The 14,233-nt window shown below is 36.1% G+C and overlaps 1 protein-coding gene and 1 pseudogene across 4 annotated transcripts; one reads left to right on the forward strand and one right to left on the reverse strand.

The window, feature by feature from the left end:
* The first annotated feature begins 2,329 nt into the window (after positions 1-2,329).
* LOC149532775 (uncharacterized) lies at positions 2,330-4,136 on the forward strand. Of its 4 annotated transcripts, none has more exons than XM_089804998.1 (4): positions 2,330-3,079; positions 3,186-3,256; positions 3,464-3,626; positions 3,720-4,136. In XM_089804998.1, exons 1-4 carry the CDS (start codon positions 2,984-2,986, stop codon positions 3,936-3,938), a joined length of 549 nt encoding a protein of 182 aa, XP_089661124.1. In that variant the 5' UTR covers positions 2,330-2,983; the 3' UTR covers positions 3,939-4,136. The 4 variants fall into 4 exon arrangements, with proteins under 4 accessions (XP_089661124.1, XP_089661125.1, XP_089661126.1 ...); XM_089804999.1 differs by having other exon boundaries at positions 3,204-3,256; XM_089805000.1 differs by having other exon boundaries at positions 3,739-3,996.
* A 1,923-nt stretch (positions 4,137-6,059) lies between these two features.
* LOC149532776 (GATA transcription factor 7-like) lies at positions 6,060-8,997 on the reverse strand (annotated as a pseudogene).
* Between the last annotated feature and the right edge of the window lie 5,236 nt (positions 8,998-14,233).

The raw sequence follows: 14,233 nt of genomic DNA on the forward strand, positions 1-14,233 counted from the left end.
TAATCAAGCTTATGTACAAGAAAATGTTAAAATAAATTATACCATTTATCAATTATATTTTTATATATATGTAGGTATCTTGAAGTCATTTGCAACTCAAATGTGGTCGGACAAAGTTGTGTCTTCATATTGGGCACCATTAATCTTCAATTATTTAAATTGTATTAAGTTGAATATTGAGAGTAATATTACCAACAATGTTATAATTTAATAATCATATATTAATTTAGTATAATTTACAAAGGTGTTAGTTTGTAAATGTCAAAATTTAATGAAGAGTATACATTTATTAGGTCCATGCTAGAGTCGCTCTCACTTAAATAATTATTATAGGACTTTTTGTGTGTTTTTATTATATTAAATAACAACCTTCCTACTTGAAGGCAAATGGTGACTTCATCCATTCAACTATAGGTTTTTAATTGTGTCTCTTCTTTTTATTCCACAACTATATAATGAAAATTATTTTTCTATCTACAAGCTAGGTTAACACCTTTATAAATATTTGTCTCTTAGATTTACACCACCAAATCATAGTACTTAGTCACATAACATCTTTAAACATATGCATGTCTTAGATTATAGATTCACTTATCATCACACAGTATTCATTTACATCCATTATACATTAAGTCTTAGGCTTCACTTAAATCTAGATAGGCTTGCATTTCCTAAAGATTCATACCTTGACCAAATCTTCAAAAATATTGATATTCTAGGTTTGGAATTCATTTGTTTTGACTGAAGGCAACATAAAATTAAGATTTGAAAATTTGACTAATCATGTTGTGACTCTTTATGATAAGCAATTTCTTTTGCATTTGATCTATATATTGTGTTTAATCAAATAGAGCCACATTCCTTTGAGTTGACAAGTCTACTAAATCCATTTAATTATTCTTTGTTTCTTCTACTTTGACCAATCAAAATGATTTAATTATTCTATTTTTTCTTGTTCTTTCATGAGTCTATTCAATGTATCTTGTACTACATTAAAATCATTTAAAAAATAATAATATAAATTTTATAAAATCAAATATTACTTAATTTTCACATTGGTTAATCTAATCAGTAAATTCAATTCTAAAAAGACGTAGCAAATTGTGAAACTTTTACTTAGCAAATTCTTAATTATTAACTTTTTTATATTATTAAAATATGAATTCTAAAATTAAATTTTTTTATTATATTTACATTTATTTGTAAATGTATAAAACAATATTATAACATGTAAATATAAATGGTGGTATGGTGTTTTATTCATTCATATATTTTTCTTTAAAATAATTTTTATATATTATAAAAAATTACTATATTATTGAAGTATATAATCATTTCAAGAAATATAAAATTTTTATAAAACTAATATTTGAAAATTATTTTAAATATTAAAATTATTAAAATTAATATTTTAAATATAATATAATATTAATATAATGTTAGATAATATTAAGAATATATTAAAATAAAAATATAGAAACAATTAATTTCAAAAATGATTTAAAATGGAACATTAGATAGAAACCGTTTTAATAAAGATTAAAAAAATGGCTAACTACATAATAGAGAAAAAGGACATATTTCTATATAACACTATTTTCAAAGCACTAAATAATAAAATTGGCAAAGTCTAATTTCAAATTAAATTTTATTATCAATAATCATTTTCTTTTATATGTTTCTCTTTTCTAATTTTAAAAATCACACGGCAGTCTCCAATGTTCACGGTAATGGCAGACTTTAAATTTGATTTAGATAGCCGGCTTCTTCCTGTGGTTAGTATGAAAACATCATTTTGATGCGACAAGGAACACTGTACGTGATTAACATGTGACAGAGGGATGGTATGGGGGCATGCCCATCCATGTCGGACAGTTTGCAAGAAGACGGCCAGAGATAACGGCGTCATACTCAACCAGTCGAAATAACTGGCTGGGTAGCCAGTCGAAATAATTGGCTGGATAGTCGTTGCCTTTTATTGAAGCTCGTCTGTTCCAGTCTTCCTCCTCCAATGTACAAGAAAAACTTTTTTTCACTATTGCCCAAAACACGTTGGGCTTTGCATTATAGTGGAATAAATAGAATACGGGTAAACATAATAACCAAGCCTGGAATTTGATGGTATTATTGGCTGTTTTTTCACTTTTAAGCCTAATGGAAATGAACTATATTGACAGGTTAATTTTTATAAAACCGTGGATATATGGTACATAGATTTATCAATAAATCACAAAAAAAATTATACGGGCGTCATACTCAGCCAGTCGAAATAACTGGCTGGGTAGCCGTTGCCTCAATAAAAGGCTTGGGCCAGAGTCCTGATATTTTTGCAGAACTTTGTCGAGATAATTATTTCACACCGCATCTCAAGAAAGTTGAAAACTTCTGACCAGTACAATAAGCTACATAGGCTAGGTACCTGCAAAAAAAATTCAGCCATGTCCACGAATCTTGAGATTTTCACTGCAACTTCTCTCGTGCATAAGATGGGCATGTGCTTTGTTCGATGGCGTATGTGCATTGGGAAAACGAAAGAGAATTTACCCGCATTGTAGAGAGCGCAAATCCGGTAAGGTAATTCAGGGAATAGAGAGTACGAAATTGTAATGTAATCGCATCATCATAATGTTAGGGCCACCAGAGAAAACGTAGTGCAGGGAAACTGTCAGGCAAAGGCGGGGGCATACCGCACATCTCATATCTCAACCACGATTAGGTTAAATTGCAACAGAGGAGGAGTTTTTTTTGCCCCCTTTTGAACATAAATTCTTGAGGCATCGCAATGGAATCACCTTTTTCTTTTTTCTTCACCCGCCTCCCTGTTTTTTCCATTACGCCACTGCCGCCCTGCTCCACGTGCGTGTGTCCTGCCGCCTCTCGGAGGTTACCGCCGGAAGAAGCAACAAATTTGGTCGCGCCGAGATTTTCGGTCTCTAGGGTTTCAGAAAACTTTGTTTAGGGTTTTCTCACTCTAGGGTTTCAGATGCCACGGAAGCGAGCGGCGCAGGGGTCGCCGGCATCCAGTGACATGAATGCTAAGCATTCGAACCTTATGCAGGACTATCTTCAACTCCAAGATGTAAGCCTCTCAAACATTTGCTGAATATTTTGTTCGTGTTAATTTGCTCCGTTTGTTTTTCTAGATCTAAGGTTTTCTCTGTGTTTGATATTGTTTAAATTCACAGGAATTTGATGTACTACAGGATCGGCTGCAGGTAGCTAAGATGACCAAGGCGACTCTAAGTGCAGAAATGAGGTTAGAACTATCATATTCATTCTTGGAAATTTCTTGTCAATTAGTACTTAAGGTTTGAATTGAATAGTTTATTGATGGAAATTTAAGAACCAACTCTCAATGCGTATGTACGTCGTAGGCCTTGACTCCACAGGTGGAATCAGGTAGAACTTTCTAACTAGCGCTAGTTCTCCTTATCTTACTGTTGCCGATTCCTCCCTTTCACAGATTCTTCAGACTAAGGCTAAAGAAAATGAAGGGAAATCGTTCAAATCTCATCGAAAAAGAAATCAATCCCGTGATTATGCCTTGCAATTCCTTGACTGCCAACCGCCGTAAAGCTGTTTTTGGAGCATTCATGCCAGAACTTTCTAGTCATTGTCCTAAGAAGGTAATACTCTGTTTCCCATCATTTGCTGTATGGTTTGAGATTACTTCCTACAGAATTATTTGTATATATCTTTATATGATTTTGCATCTTCAGAATTCTCTTGGTACGACAGAAATTCCTATTTTCAGAGAGCTACCAAGGATCAATAGTTCTGATGAACTTATTAAGCAAAAATGTGTCAATGAGCGTACTGGATTGGTTAGTGTTCCGAAAACCTCTGCATTCAGAAAGAGCACAAATGTATTTACCATCACAAAAGCAGGAAAGAGAAAAGACTCATGGCAAGATGAGATTTCTTTGAAATGTAACTGATTGGGGTCATCTGAATCATATTATTATTAATGTCAATAGGCATTCTACAATGGCAAAATGGGGGAGTGGATGAACGTGTTAATGCTAACTTTTAAATTTGACAACCATCTACAATAATTTTAGATGTAGTAAATTAAATTATAATTATTTTGTAATGGATATTTATCGACATTTCTTTAGAGAGATTTATTTGAGATATCTATACTAGTCATATAACAGCTTCAGGACAACAGAAATATTTTTCGTCAAAACCAAGGTTCTTATTGTTATGATTAATTGATCAGAATAAAAAAATTCTGATACATGCCATGATAAGCTAGCTGTTAACATTGAAATGCTACTCAATGCAAAAGGGTAACTTTTTATCAGATTCAGATTGATGGTCGGGCATAATTCATTTGCTACATTTTCATTGCCCTCTCCTGTTGAGAAGCTTATCATCTTTGAGTATCTTAAAATTGCTTCAGAGACTTTATTCAGCCGTCTCTTTTTCTTCTTTAAATAGATGTATCAATTTGTGGATCAAAAACGCAATCCTTTCGATCCCACCTAATGTTTTGCTTCCTGACCTGACTTATTAGCACATCCATTTGAACATCTGTAGAAACCAAGTCAAAATCTATCTTACATCTAGGTTGAATTTTGCAACAGAATAATCAGTTGAAGAATTTTATATATTTTTCCATACAAGGGCAGAACAGGTCTTCTGGTATTTCATGCACATATGCTATTGGAAAATTTGGTGTCGTGACTGCGTCTCTTCAATATCATGCATTTTTTAGATGACATTGTTCGTTAGAGTTGCGCATAGGTAAATATGACGGTCACAAATTGCGCATAAGTAAATATGACCGTTAGCTTGTATTTGCTTCTATTTGGTATGCAAAGATTAAAAGATCATTTCATATATGATATCAGGAATTCTCTCATAATCTACTGTATTTCTTTATAATTTCTTATGTAGGGTTGATATTCAACCAGTTGATGAGTCAATGCTTCTAACTTCAACGATTGCCTGCTTTCCTAGTGCTTGAAATTTTAATCAGTGAAGGGTTGAGAAATTCGAGCAATTGATGAGACTGCTTCAAGTTGATCAATTAAAGTGGTTGAAGGCACAACTGTCTGCTTTCCTCTATGCTCGGAATTCAGTTTCACAGAATGGAGCCAGAGCATAGTAATTTTCCCATTTCTGCTTAAGAATTGATAACTATGTCCAGGGGCTAGAAGTTAAATTTGATGGTTAACGCAGGCTGTTAAGTAGGCTTTTTATTTGCTTTAGAAATAAGACAGCCATAGTCGCTTAACGTGCCTATGTATTTGCATGTGCTTCAGTTATCCATACGTTCAGCATTTACATTTGATGTTTCCATATTTACTGAACAAGTCCCAGCTCCATTCACATATATCTTCAGTGTGGAGATAATTTCTAAGCTTATATTTTGCTACTAATATTTTAATTGTTATTCCCTATAACAAATATAGTATGATAAAAATTTAATCTCAAATTTTCACAACCTCCACATGAAAGTTGGTAAGTTAAACTGTTGATTAACTTTTTTGGAATGCTAATTTAATTTGGGAAGTGGGTCTATTAGTTTATTAAATGACTTAATATTCTAACTTATAAGTCACTATAATAAATTGTTAAGTTAGAGGTGAGTTTTTACACTCACTTATCATTTTATGTTTTTGAGAATTTGAGTTTTGCTCCAAGATCCTCTTTTGGGGAATTTAGTAAATTGCTTGTTGGGTGAGATTGGCTGGGCAATCCTTGTGGCGGATTCCTCATCTTCCCTAGATTTTCAACCTGTTTGAAGTCTTTCTCAAATTATGTTTTTGAGCAATGGAAAGTGAGGTGGGGACTTTTGGATTTTATAATTATTAGTCCCTGCCTATATGTAGGCAGGGTACTAATGTTTTCATTAGATCCGTGTCAATTAATTTTTTCACTGTTTGGATGTGACTTTCTAAAGTTTAAAAACAGTTTATTTTTAAAATCAATTTCTGTGCATTAATTTCTGAATTCTTATTGGCTGAAACCATTTTTGCCGGAGGTAAAATGATTTTTTTTTACACAAAATTTAGTAAAAAAATATCTGGACTCTTCCATGTGGGCTTGTACTATAGAAGGAGGCGGCCAGATTTTGAACCACACACCGCAGGCATTGCAGAGAGTTTTTGGGCCAAGCGGGCCGGCTCTCCATTGTGGAGTTTTTTCCACAAGACAATGACTGCAACGCCTCGTCGGAGCTGCGTTTGCATCATGAGATTTCTTTGAAGCGTCGTTGTTGTGGTTGTGGTGTGGTTTGTGCTTCTTTGGCGGCCGTCAATAAGTGATGCATGAATTTGAAGAGGAGTCGGAAGTGGAGAAAATGGACGATTGAGATTCGAACCCTGGGTGGCTCAGTAACTGGGGGCAAAATGTCCACATGCGGCTACACGGACTGGAATCCATTGAGTGCCTAAATCTTTGCATGCCGAAAATATAACATTAGTATTATTATTACTGTTTTGCTTCTGTTGCGTCTGTGCAAATGGTCTTTTCTCCCGTCAACGTGACGCCAGCAGATAGCAGGACGGAAATTCCCCCAAACTGCCGACGGAAAATGAGTCCTCCACGAAATTTGACAGCCATTCCAAGTCTTCCAAGGAGTAATAGTGATGCCTGTACATGAAATTTTCACACAGATCCCCATTACGACTTCTCTTCTCCGCAAAATCCAAATTTTGGTATTAACCATTGTATGTTTCATAAATTAAGCTATTATAGAGCTATCTATAATCTATTTTAGTGTTCACTTTTAAATTTTATCAATTTGATTTAATTAGTATGTAATTGTTTAAGATAAATATTTTGTTATTAGTATAAATTTTTGTAAGAGTAATGCGAAATTAACTTTAGTCAAAATAGTTAAATTCATCTTTACACTAGAAATCAATTGTCATATTAGTTATTCTACATGAAATATATCTTTGTTCTAAATATGAACATGATTTTATTAATTTTAAAGAAAAAAGTCAAAGATGTCATAACTTGATGCATTCAAGTAGAAGTCATAAATTTTAAAGTTCTATATTTCGATTTTAAATCTAATTGTGTAAAAAAGTCAAAAGTTTTACATTGCTCGTTTAAATTAGAATAGTGTTAAAATATTTTTACACAATAAAATTCATGACCACAAAATAATTTGAATTGCAAATATCTTTGAAAAAGATTAAATTTAGTATATTCAATTATTATATTCTTATTTCTCCAATTACTAGTCATAATATGTAAACCCATATTTTAAATTTACTTAAAAGAAATCAATATTTAATATAATTTTTATAATAGACACAATTAAGACATTTATTTAGTTTAATCGATAATAAATTGATCATTACACATAAATTTTCTCAATTCATAAAAATAGCTTCTTAACTATTCAAAATCATAATCTAAGAATATTTTTATTTAACCTTCGAACAAATATACAACACATCATAAAAGACATCATATAAGTTCACTTGTTTTACTCTATAGGCAGGGACTCTAGCTCTACAAGAGCTCTTGTTTTATTTTGTTAAGTTATTTTGGTTCTAGTATTCCCTTGTGTTTTCGTGCACTTCCATGACTCTTGGACAAACATGATTATTTATGTTTCATGTTGTGAAAATTAATTCTTACCTAGTTATGCTACTTGCGTGTGCCCAAAATGTAAACTTTATTATATTTTTGGGAGTTGGCATAGATTTTAGAAGTGGGTTTTCAATTTCATTGATTTTTGGAATGTTTGAATTTTGGGTCTTTTTTGTGTGGTCTTGTTTTGCGTGCAATCTAGTAATTGTGTCACCTTGTTCACTTGAATTGAATTATGTTAATAGTAGCCTATGCTACAAAGTAGGATTATGGACTCAAATTGGTTAGAGGACATTATGAGTATTTTATATCATGATCTAAAAGTGTTTTGTCAAGTTTAAAATGTGGATTTTGTCTTGTGTTAATTTTTTTCCATAATTTGAATAATCAGTTTCTTTTGGGCATTTTATGTTATCTTCGTGTACTAAATGTGAGTGTTAAATATGGGTCTCTGAATTAACCACACACTTCAACATGATCATTGTTTGTCAAGTTCCTCTAGAAATGAACATGAGATTATTCATCTTGAATGTCTACATGTCATGTCCCCAATTTTCTAGTGACAGTTCGATTTAATTAATTTAATTAATGGTTGTCCAAGGACGACTAATTAGTTATTTTAATTAAATAAATAAATATTAAAAGATGACCTTGTATTTAATAAAGTGACTTTAGTATTTAATAAAGTGACTTGGAAAATATTTAATAAAAGTCACTTGAGGGATAAGATCAAAAAAGTTCTAGAAGTCTCTGGAGAGGATGGAGGGAAAAGAATAAATAGGCACCCCGGGGTTCCATTCGAATCAAGCAGTTGTATTATCTCTCTTGTTTTCAGATTGTGATTCAATCAAAGGTGCATTGTGGAACCTAGGGTTTCTACAATTGTCTCAGTTGGCCATTGAGAACGAAAACTCTCAATAGGTACGCAATTTTGAGGGTGTGAAATATCATCTGAATTATTGCAGATTGGAGGTGACATTCAGTCATTTCATTGGAGCGATCATTTGTGGCTTAAGGCCAACTTTAGGGTTTATGCATCACTGTTTATTGTTTGGATCAGTAAGAGTGGAAAAAATCAACATCCTCACAAATTATTGCAGGATATTGGTTGACATCGGATTCGAGGATTCAATAGAGACTGATAGCAAGGTTTGAAATTTATTATAATTTCAAGTGGCAAGAGGAGTAAGGCGATATCTTCAGCCTTCTATAGAGGAAGACGCGGTATGAGCAGATTGGAGGCATGAACGAGTTTCCAAGTTTTCCCTTCCAGCTAGCATTTCCGTATATGGAGCTGTTTGTATAGAAGACATTCGGAATTATTTGCACAAAGTCTAGCAGAATTTTGGAAGACCAGATTAATGGCATTTGGCCGAGCCATGAAAGAATCGGGCCGCTCATATTGTTGATACTCACCTTCAATATCCGGAGCTGAGTCATATTTGATTGCCACTTAGACCGAGGTTGCAGTCGGGCGAGATGGCCGAGCTGTTTAGGTATGAATCTGTGAATTAAGAGACAAATCTAGAGATACCAAATTGGAACAGTTAGATAGGGAATCGGGTATTCGGCCAGTGAAATTGTTATCATTGAAGATGAGCTACTGTAACTCGGATAGCTTAGAAAGGGAATAAGCACACATTGGAGGATTAGCAGGTCATGTTGCTTGAACAGAGCCGAACTGATTGGGAATCAGCTAGTCCAGCATCCACATTGGAGAAAAGGCGCACTATATCGGGTAGTCATATTGCATTACATTGTCTGCAGCGCTCTCCTAATCTTCCAGATTTTATCAACTCAAGGGCCGGTCTGAGGAATACCAGCCGGAGTACTTCGGAGATGCGATTATAGTGAACGGCAAGGCTTGGCCATTCTTGAGGGTTAAGAGACGGAAATACCGCTTCAGAATCATCAATGCAAATCCGTGTTTGTGGAATCTCTGCTGCTTGCTCCCTCAGAAATTGCAGGCGTCCTCATTGATTTCAGCAATTCAACCACAAACGAAGTAACTCTGACAAACAACTTTTTGATCTGTCAACCGTTGTCAAAGGGACCACATCTTGTCCATTGGGTGATGACTCTGAATCAAATCCTGTTATCCGATTACCAGGTTCTTCATTGCTCAGCTGTAATTCTTTTAAACTTTGTTATTCTTCAATTTGATTGTTAAAAAATACAAGGGTGCTATATCTCTTGCAAATTCGTCATTCATAAGGGTTAGCCTTGTCTCATGTATTTGATGAGTAACTACTCTCTAGTATTGTTACTTAGTATCTTATTAGTAAGGTTCACTCAATGGTATCAGAGCTCGATTGCTAATTGTTTGACGAAATGTCAAACCTTTGAAGTTTTAGTATTTTTTGGTGCTGGAGAAAGCAATAACTCGTCAGGGTTATTTCAGTGGTATCAGAGCAGTTTTCTTGCCATCCTGTGGGGTGAGAACCGACTTACATGAGTGATCAGCACTCTACTTCAACCAAGATGGACAGGTACAACACAAAGTCTCCGAGGACACAATCTAGGACAAGTAATAGACGCAGTATTCAGAGTCGGAATTGTGGAAAGGAGGACTATTCAGGTATTCAGGATGAGCTCAGAAAAATCAAACATAACATGTCTGAACTGTTGGTTAAACACCACCGTATGCTTGACAGGCTGTCCGACCCAGCTAAGGTGAATAAATCAACAGGATTTCGTTTTGACAAATCTTCTCACAAAGCGTTGACAGACACAATGAGAGATGCTACTAGGAACCTTAATGAGGAGTTCGAGAAACAAGTGTGCAACCAGTCAGAGGCTTCAGTTCGGTCACAGGAAGAAGCGGTGAAGGACATTACGCTGATGGATAGTAACTGTCAACTTGACACTCAAGTTGAGACAGTTGAATACGAGTTTCTCGAAGGTGATGTCTCATGTACTCAAGGTAGTTTGGTTCCGACAAGCAATGATTACAGCGAAGTGAGTTCAGATGATGATGAAGATGTCATTGTTCATGATAATGAGATACCTGGTGGAAATGAGCAGACATCGAGCATTCATGATTTTGCTGAGAGAGAGTACCAGGCTCAGTTAGATGCTTCATCACATGAGGATGAGAATGGCAGTACTTCACATGATTTGTCCAGCCAGCTGAAGGTGAGCAAAGATAGTATTGTGGCTTCTTTATCTCATCATGACAGGATGCGGGAGATGTTAGAAGAGCACATCCAGATGATTCAGTTACAAGGAAGACATAAGGGAGTTCAGGCGAATTCTTCTTGCTGTGACTTACATGCAATTGGTGAAGGAATGGGAACGACGAAGTTGAGCTATTTGCATCTTCTATCAGACCGTGATCATCTTCTAAGCCTTACCAAAGATTATTCAGATGCCTTGAGGAGGAAGGAGGAGGAAGTTGTCAAGCTTTCTTGCGAACTTGAGGACACTCGAGCAACTTTGGCATTACAGGATTGGGAGAGGCATAAGCACGACATGGAGCTGAGCTTAAGTTCATCTTGCACTCAGTTTTTGACAGAAGAGGGATCATATATGGTAGCTGATAATGTTACGAGTTCATCTTGCATTCACATCCAGGATACAAGGACAATGGCAGACAGGTATGTGAAGTTAGTTGGTATTGGTCACATTACTCAGGTAAGGAGTTTGCTTGAGTTACCAGCTGTTCCTTGTTTACGAATATGGACTCAAGAATGTTTCAACAACGTTTGGAATTCAATTGACTGGAGAGCACTTAATAGTAGCAATGTTTGTTTGAGTGCTATCATGGATTTGATCAGCAGAGTATACGGTGTTGTCTTTCCTTGTGCCAGCAGAACATCCGATGTTGGTATTAGTTTTTATACACCGGTATTGGGTCTGGTTTATATATGTAGACGACCATTCTTGCTGAAGGGTGTTGAAGATTTTTCATATTTGGAAGCATGTACAGATGAGTCCCAGGATCGTTTTGACCTTGATGACATCCAGGAGGATGAAATGGACAGTTTTGAAGATTCAGCTTCTTTGACAGATTCTTTAGGTACAGAAGAGCTTGACAGCAGAACTACAGATTTTGACACTCTGGATGTTGATACGAGTTTTGAAGTTGATTCGAAAAATATAGATGGCAATAATCCAGAGACTAGTATCTTTGAAGATATTCCTCCAGACAATGTGTCAGAGGGAGTTTATAGAAGACAATCTAGCCAGAGCCATCATGTGGTTAGCCAATTGAAAGTTAGTGAGCGAGATATTGCTATCGCTTGTGAGCATTTTGATACTGCTCGTCAGTTGTTGGCTGTTACTGGTTGGGGTTCTATGACAGATGAGTCCATCGGTGGTTACTTTTCTTTGGCAGAGATTCATGCCTTGCGTAAAGCTGTTCGGATTTTGAAGCAGGATTATTTATGATTGGTAGCCGACCGTGATCACTTGGTTGAGTGGGGAAGTACAGCATATGAGGCACTCTTGGATCATGAAGAGGAGGTGAGTGAGCTTTCCCAAGAGCTCATAGCAACTACTGAGGCGTTAGAGGACACACAGCGAGATCTACAGAAGTCGCAGTTTCAGTTGAAGAAGGTGACCGTGGAGTTGGAGCATTTGCGGACAAAACCAGCCCCAGACCCAGTTCATTTGACTACTAAGGTAGATGACGGTAAGTACACTCCTACAGTTGCTTTTGAGGAGCTTATTGTTGAGACTGACACACATGTTCAGGATTTGGAAGAAGTTGGTCTTAATGAGTTTGGGATACCGGTAGAGTCAAATCTCCAGGTTGATTCTTCTCAGATAGTTGATAGTATGGTACAGTTGAGTATGCCACCCTTACAGGAGGACCAATTGTGGTGTAAAGGAGAGTATGTTGATGTTTCCTCGTATAATTTTTACTGCACTGAACCGTTCATGGAGTATTTGTTGGATAGTGCATGTGTTCATTTGGACCCGTATAAAGTGACAGAAGGTGTTCTCATCCATGATACTAGTGTTATTTGCAGATTGGTTGAGAAGATTATAGGGGTCCTTTCTACTATGCTACCTCACAGGGATTTCGAGGAGAGGTTTGTTGAGCAGAATGCACGGGATCCTATCCAGCCTACAGTCACTCGGAGTCAGAAAATGGAGCCATCTGTTGATTCCCAGCTCAGTGATGAAGAGCCAGTAGCAGAATTTGGAGGATCTTACCAGCATTATACGGTAGGGTACGCTCATCATTTCTCTTTTGACACAGAGATGGAAGATTTTATTTCACTCAGATGTAGATTGGCTCCAGTTACTTATCATCCATTAGGGGATAGATTGGCACCATCTTTTGAAAATAAAATTGGTAGTAGCAAGTTACTCAGCCTGCAGCATCGACACACCTGGAGTAGTTTTTCAGAGATTGGATTTGATGGCAATGATTCAGGTACCTATGGCTGTTGTCATATCTACAGTGCAGTTGGGTGCAAGTGTCATTCTGACGGGGGCTTGAGTTTTGATAGAGTTGATGTTTCAGTTGGCTTGAGTTCCGCAGAATGTTTTCTTCTACCGGCATCTACAGTTGCTTTTCAGATGATTTCATCAGAAGTGTCAGTTGTTTGGATGTTGAGTACAGTTTCTCAGTTACTGGTATTGATGATTTCTCCATGGGAGTATGATGCGAATTGGGATGATACACAGATTTACATTTGGGATCCAGGCAGACTGATTGGGTCATGGTTCAGCCATTGCTTGGGGACAAGCAATTTCAGGAAGGGCGGACTGTCATGTCCCCAATTTTCTGGTGACAGTTCGATTTAATTAATTTAATTAATGGTTGTCCAAGGACGACTAATTAGTTATTTTAATTAAATAAATAAATATTAAAAGATGACCTTGTATTTAATAAAGTGACTTTAGTATTTAATAAAGTGACTTGGAAAATATTTAATAAAAGTCACTTGAGGGATAAGATCAAAAAAGTTCTAGAAGTCTCTGGAGAGGATGGAGGGAAAAGAATAAATAGGCACCCCGGGGTTCCATTCGAATCAAGCAGTTGTATTATCTCTCTTGTTTTCAGATTGTGATTCAATCAAAGGTGCATTGTGGAACCTAGGGTTTCTACAATTGTCTCAGTTGGCCATTGAGAACGAAAACTCTCAATAGGTACGCAATTTTGAGGGTGTGAAATATCCTCTGAATTATTGCAGATTGGAGGTGACATTCAGTCATTTCATCGGAGCGATCATTTGTGGCTTAAGGCCAACTTTAGGGTTTATGCATCACTGTTTATTGTTTGGATCAGTAAGAGTGGAAAAAATCAACATCCTCACAAATTATTGCAGGATATTGGTTGACATCGGATTCGAGGATTCAATAGAGACTGATAGCAAGGTTTGAAATTTATTATAATTTCAAGTGGCAAGAGGAGTAAGGCGATATCTTCAGCCTTCTATAGAGGAAGACGCGGTATGAGCAGATTGGAGGCATGAACGAGTTTCCAAGTTTTCCCTTCCAGCTAGCATTTCCGTATATGGAGCTGTTTGTATAGAAGACATTCGAAATTATTTGCACAAAGTCTAGCAGAATTTTGGAAGACCAGATTAATGGCATTTGGCCGAGCCATGAAAGAATCGGGCCGCTCATATTGTTGATACTCACCTTCAATATCCGGAGCTGAGTCATATTTGATTGCCACTTAGACCGAGGTTGCAGTCGGGCGAGATGGCCGAGCTGTTTA

This window comes from Cupressus sempervirens, chromosome 10, assembly GCF_028749045.1.
Source record: "Cupressus sempervirens isolate cs-2001-9-10 chromosome 10, ASM2874904v1, whole genome shotgun sequence".
NCBI lineage: Eukaryota > Viridiplantae > Streptophyta > Pinopsida > Cupressales > Cupressaceae > Cupressus > Cupressus sempervirens.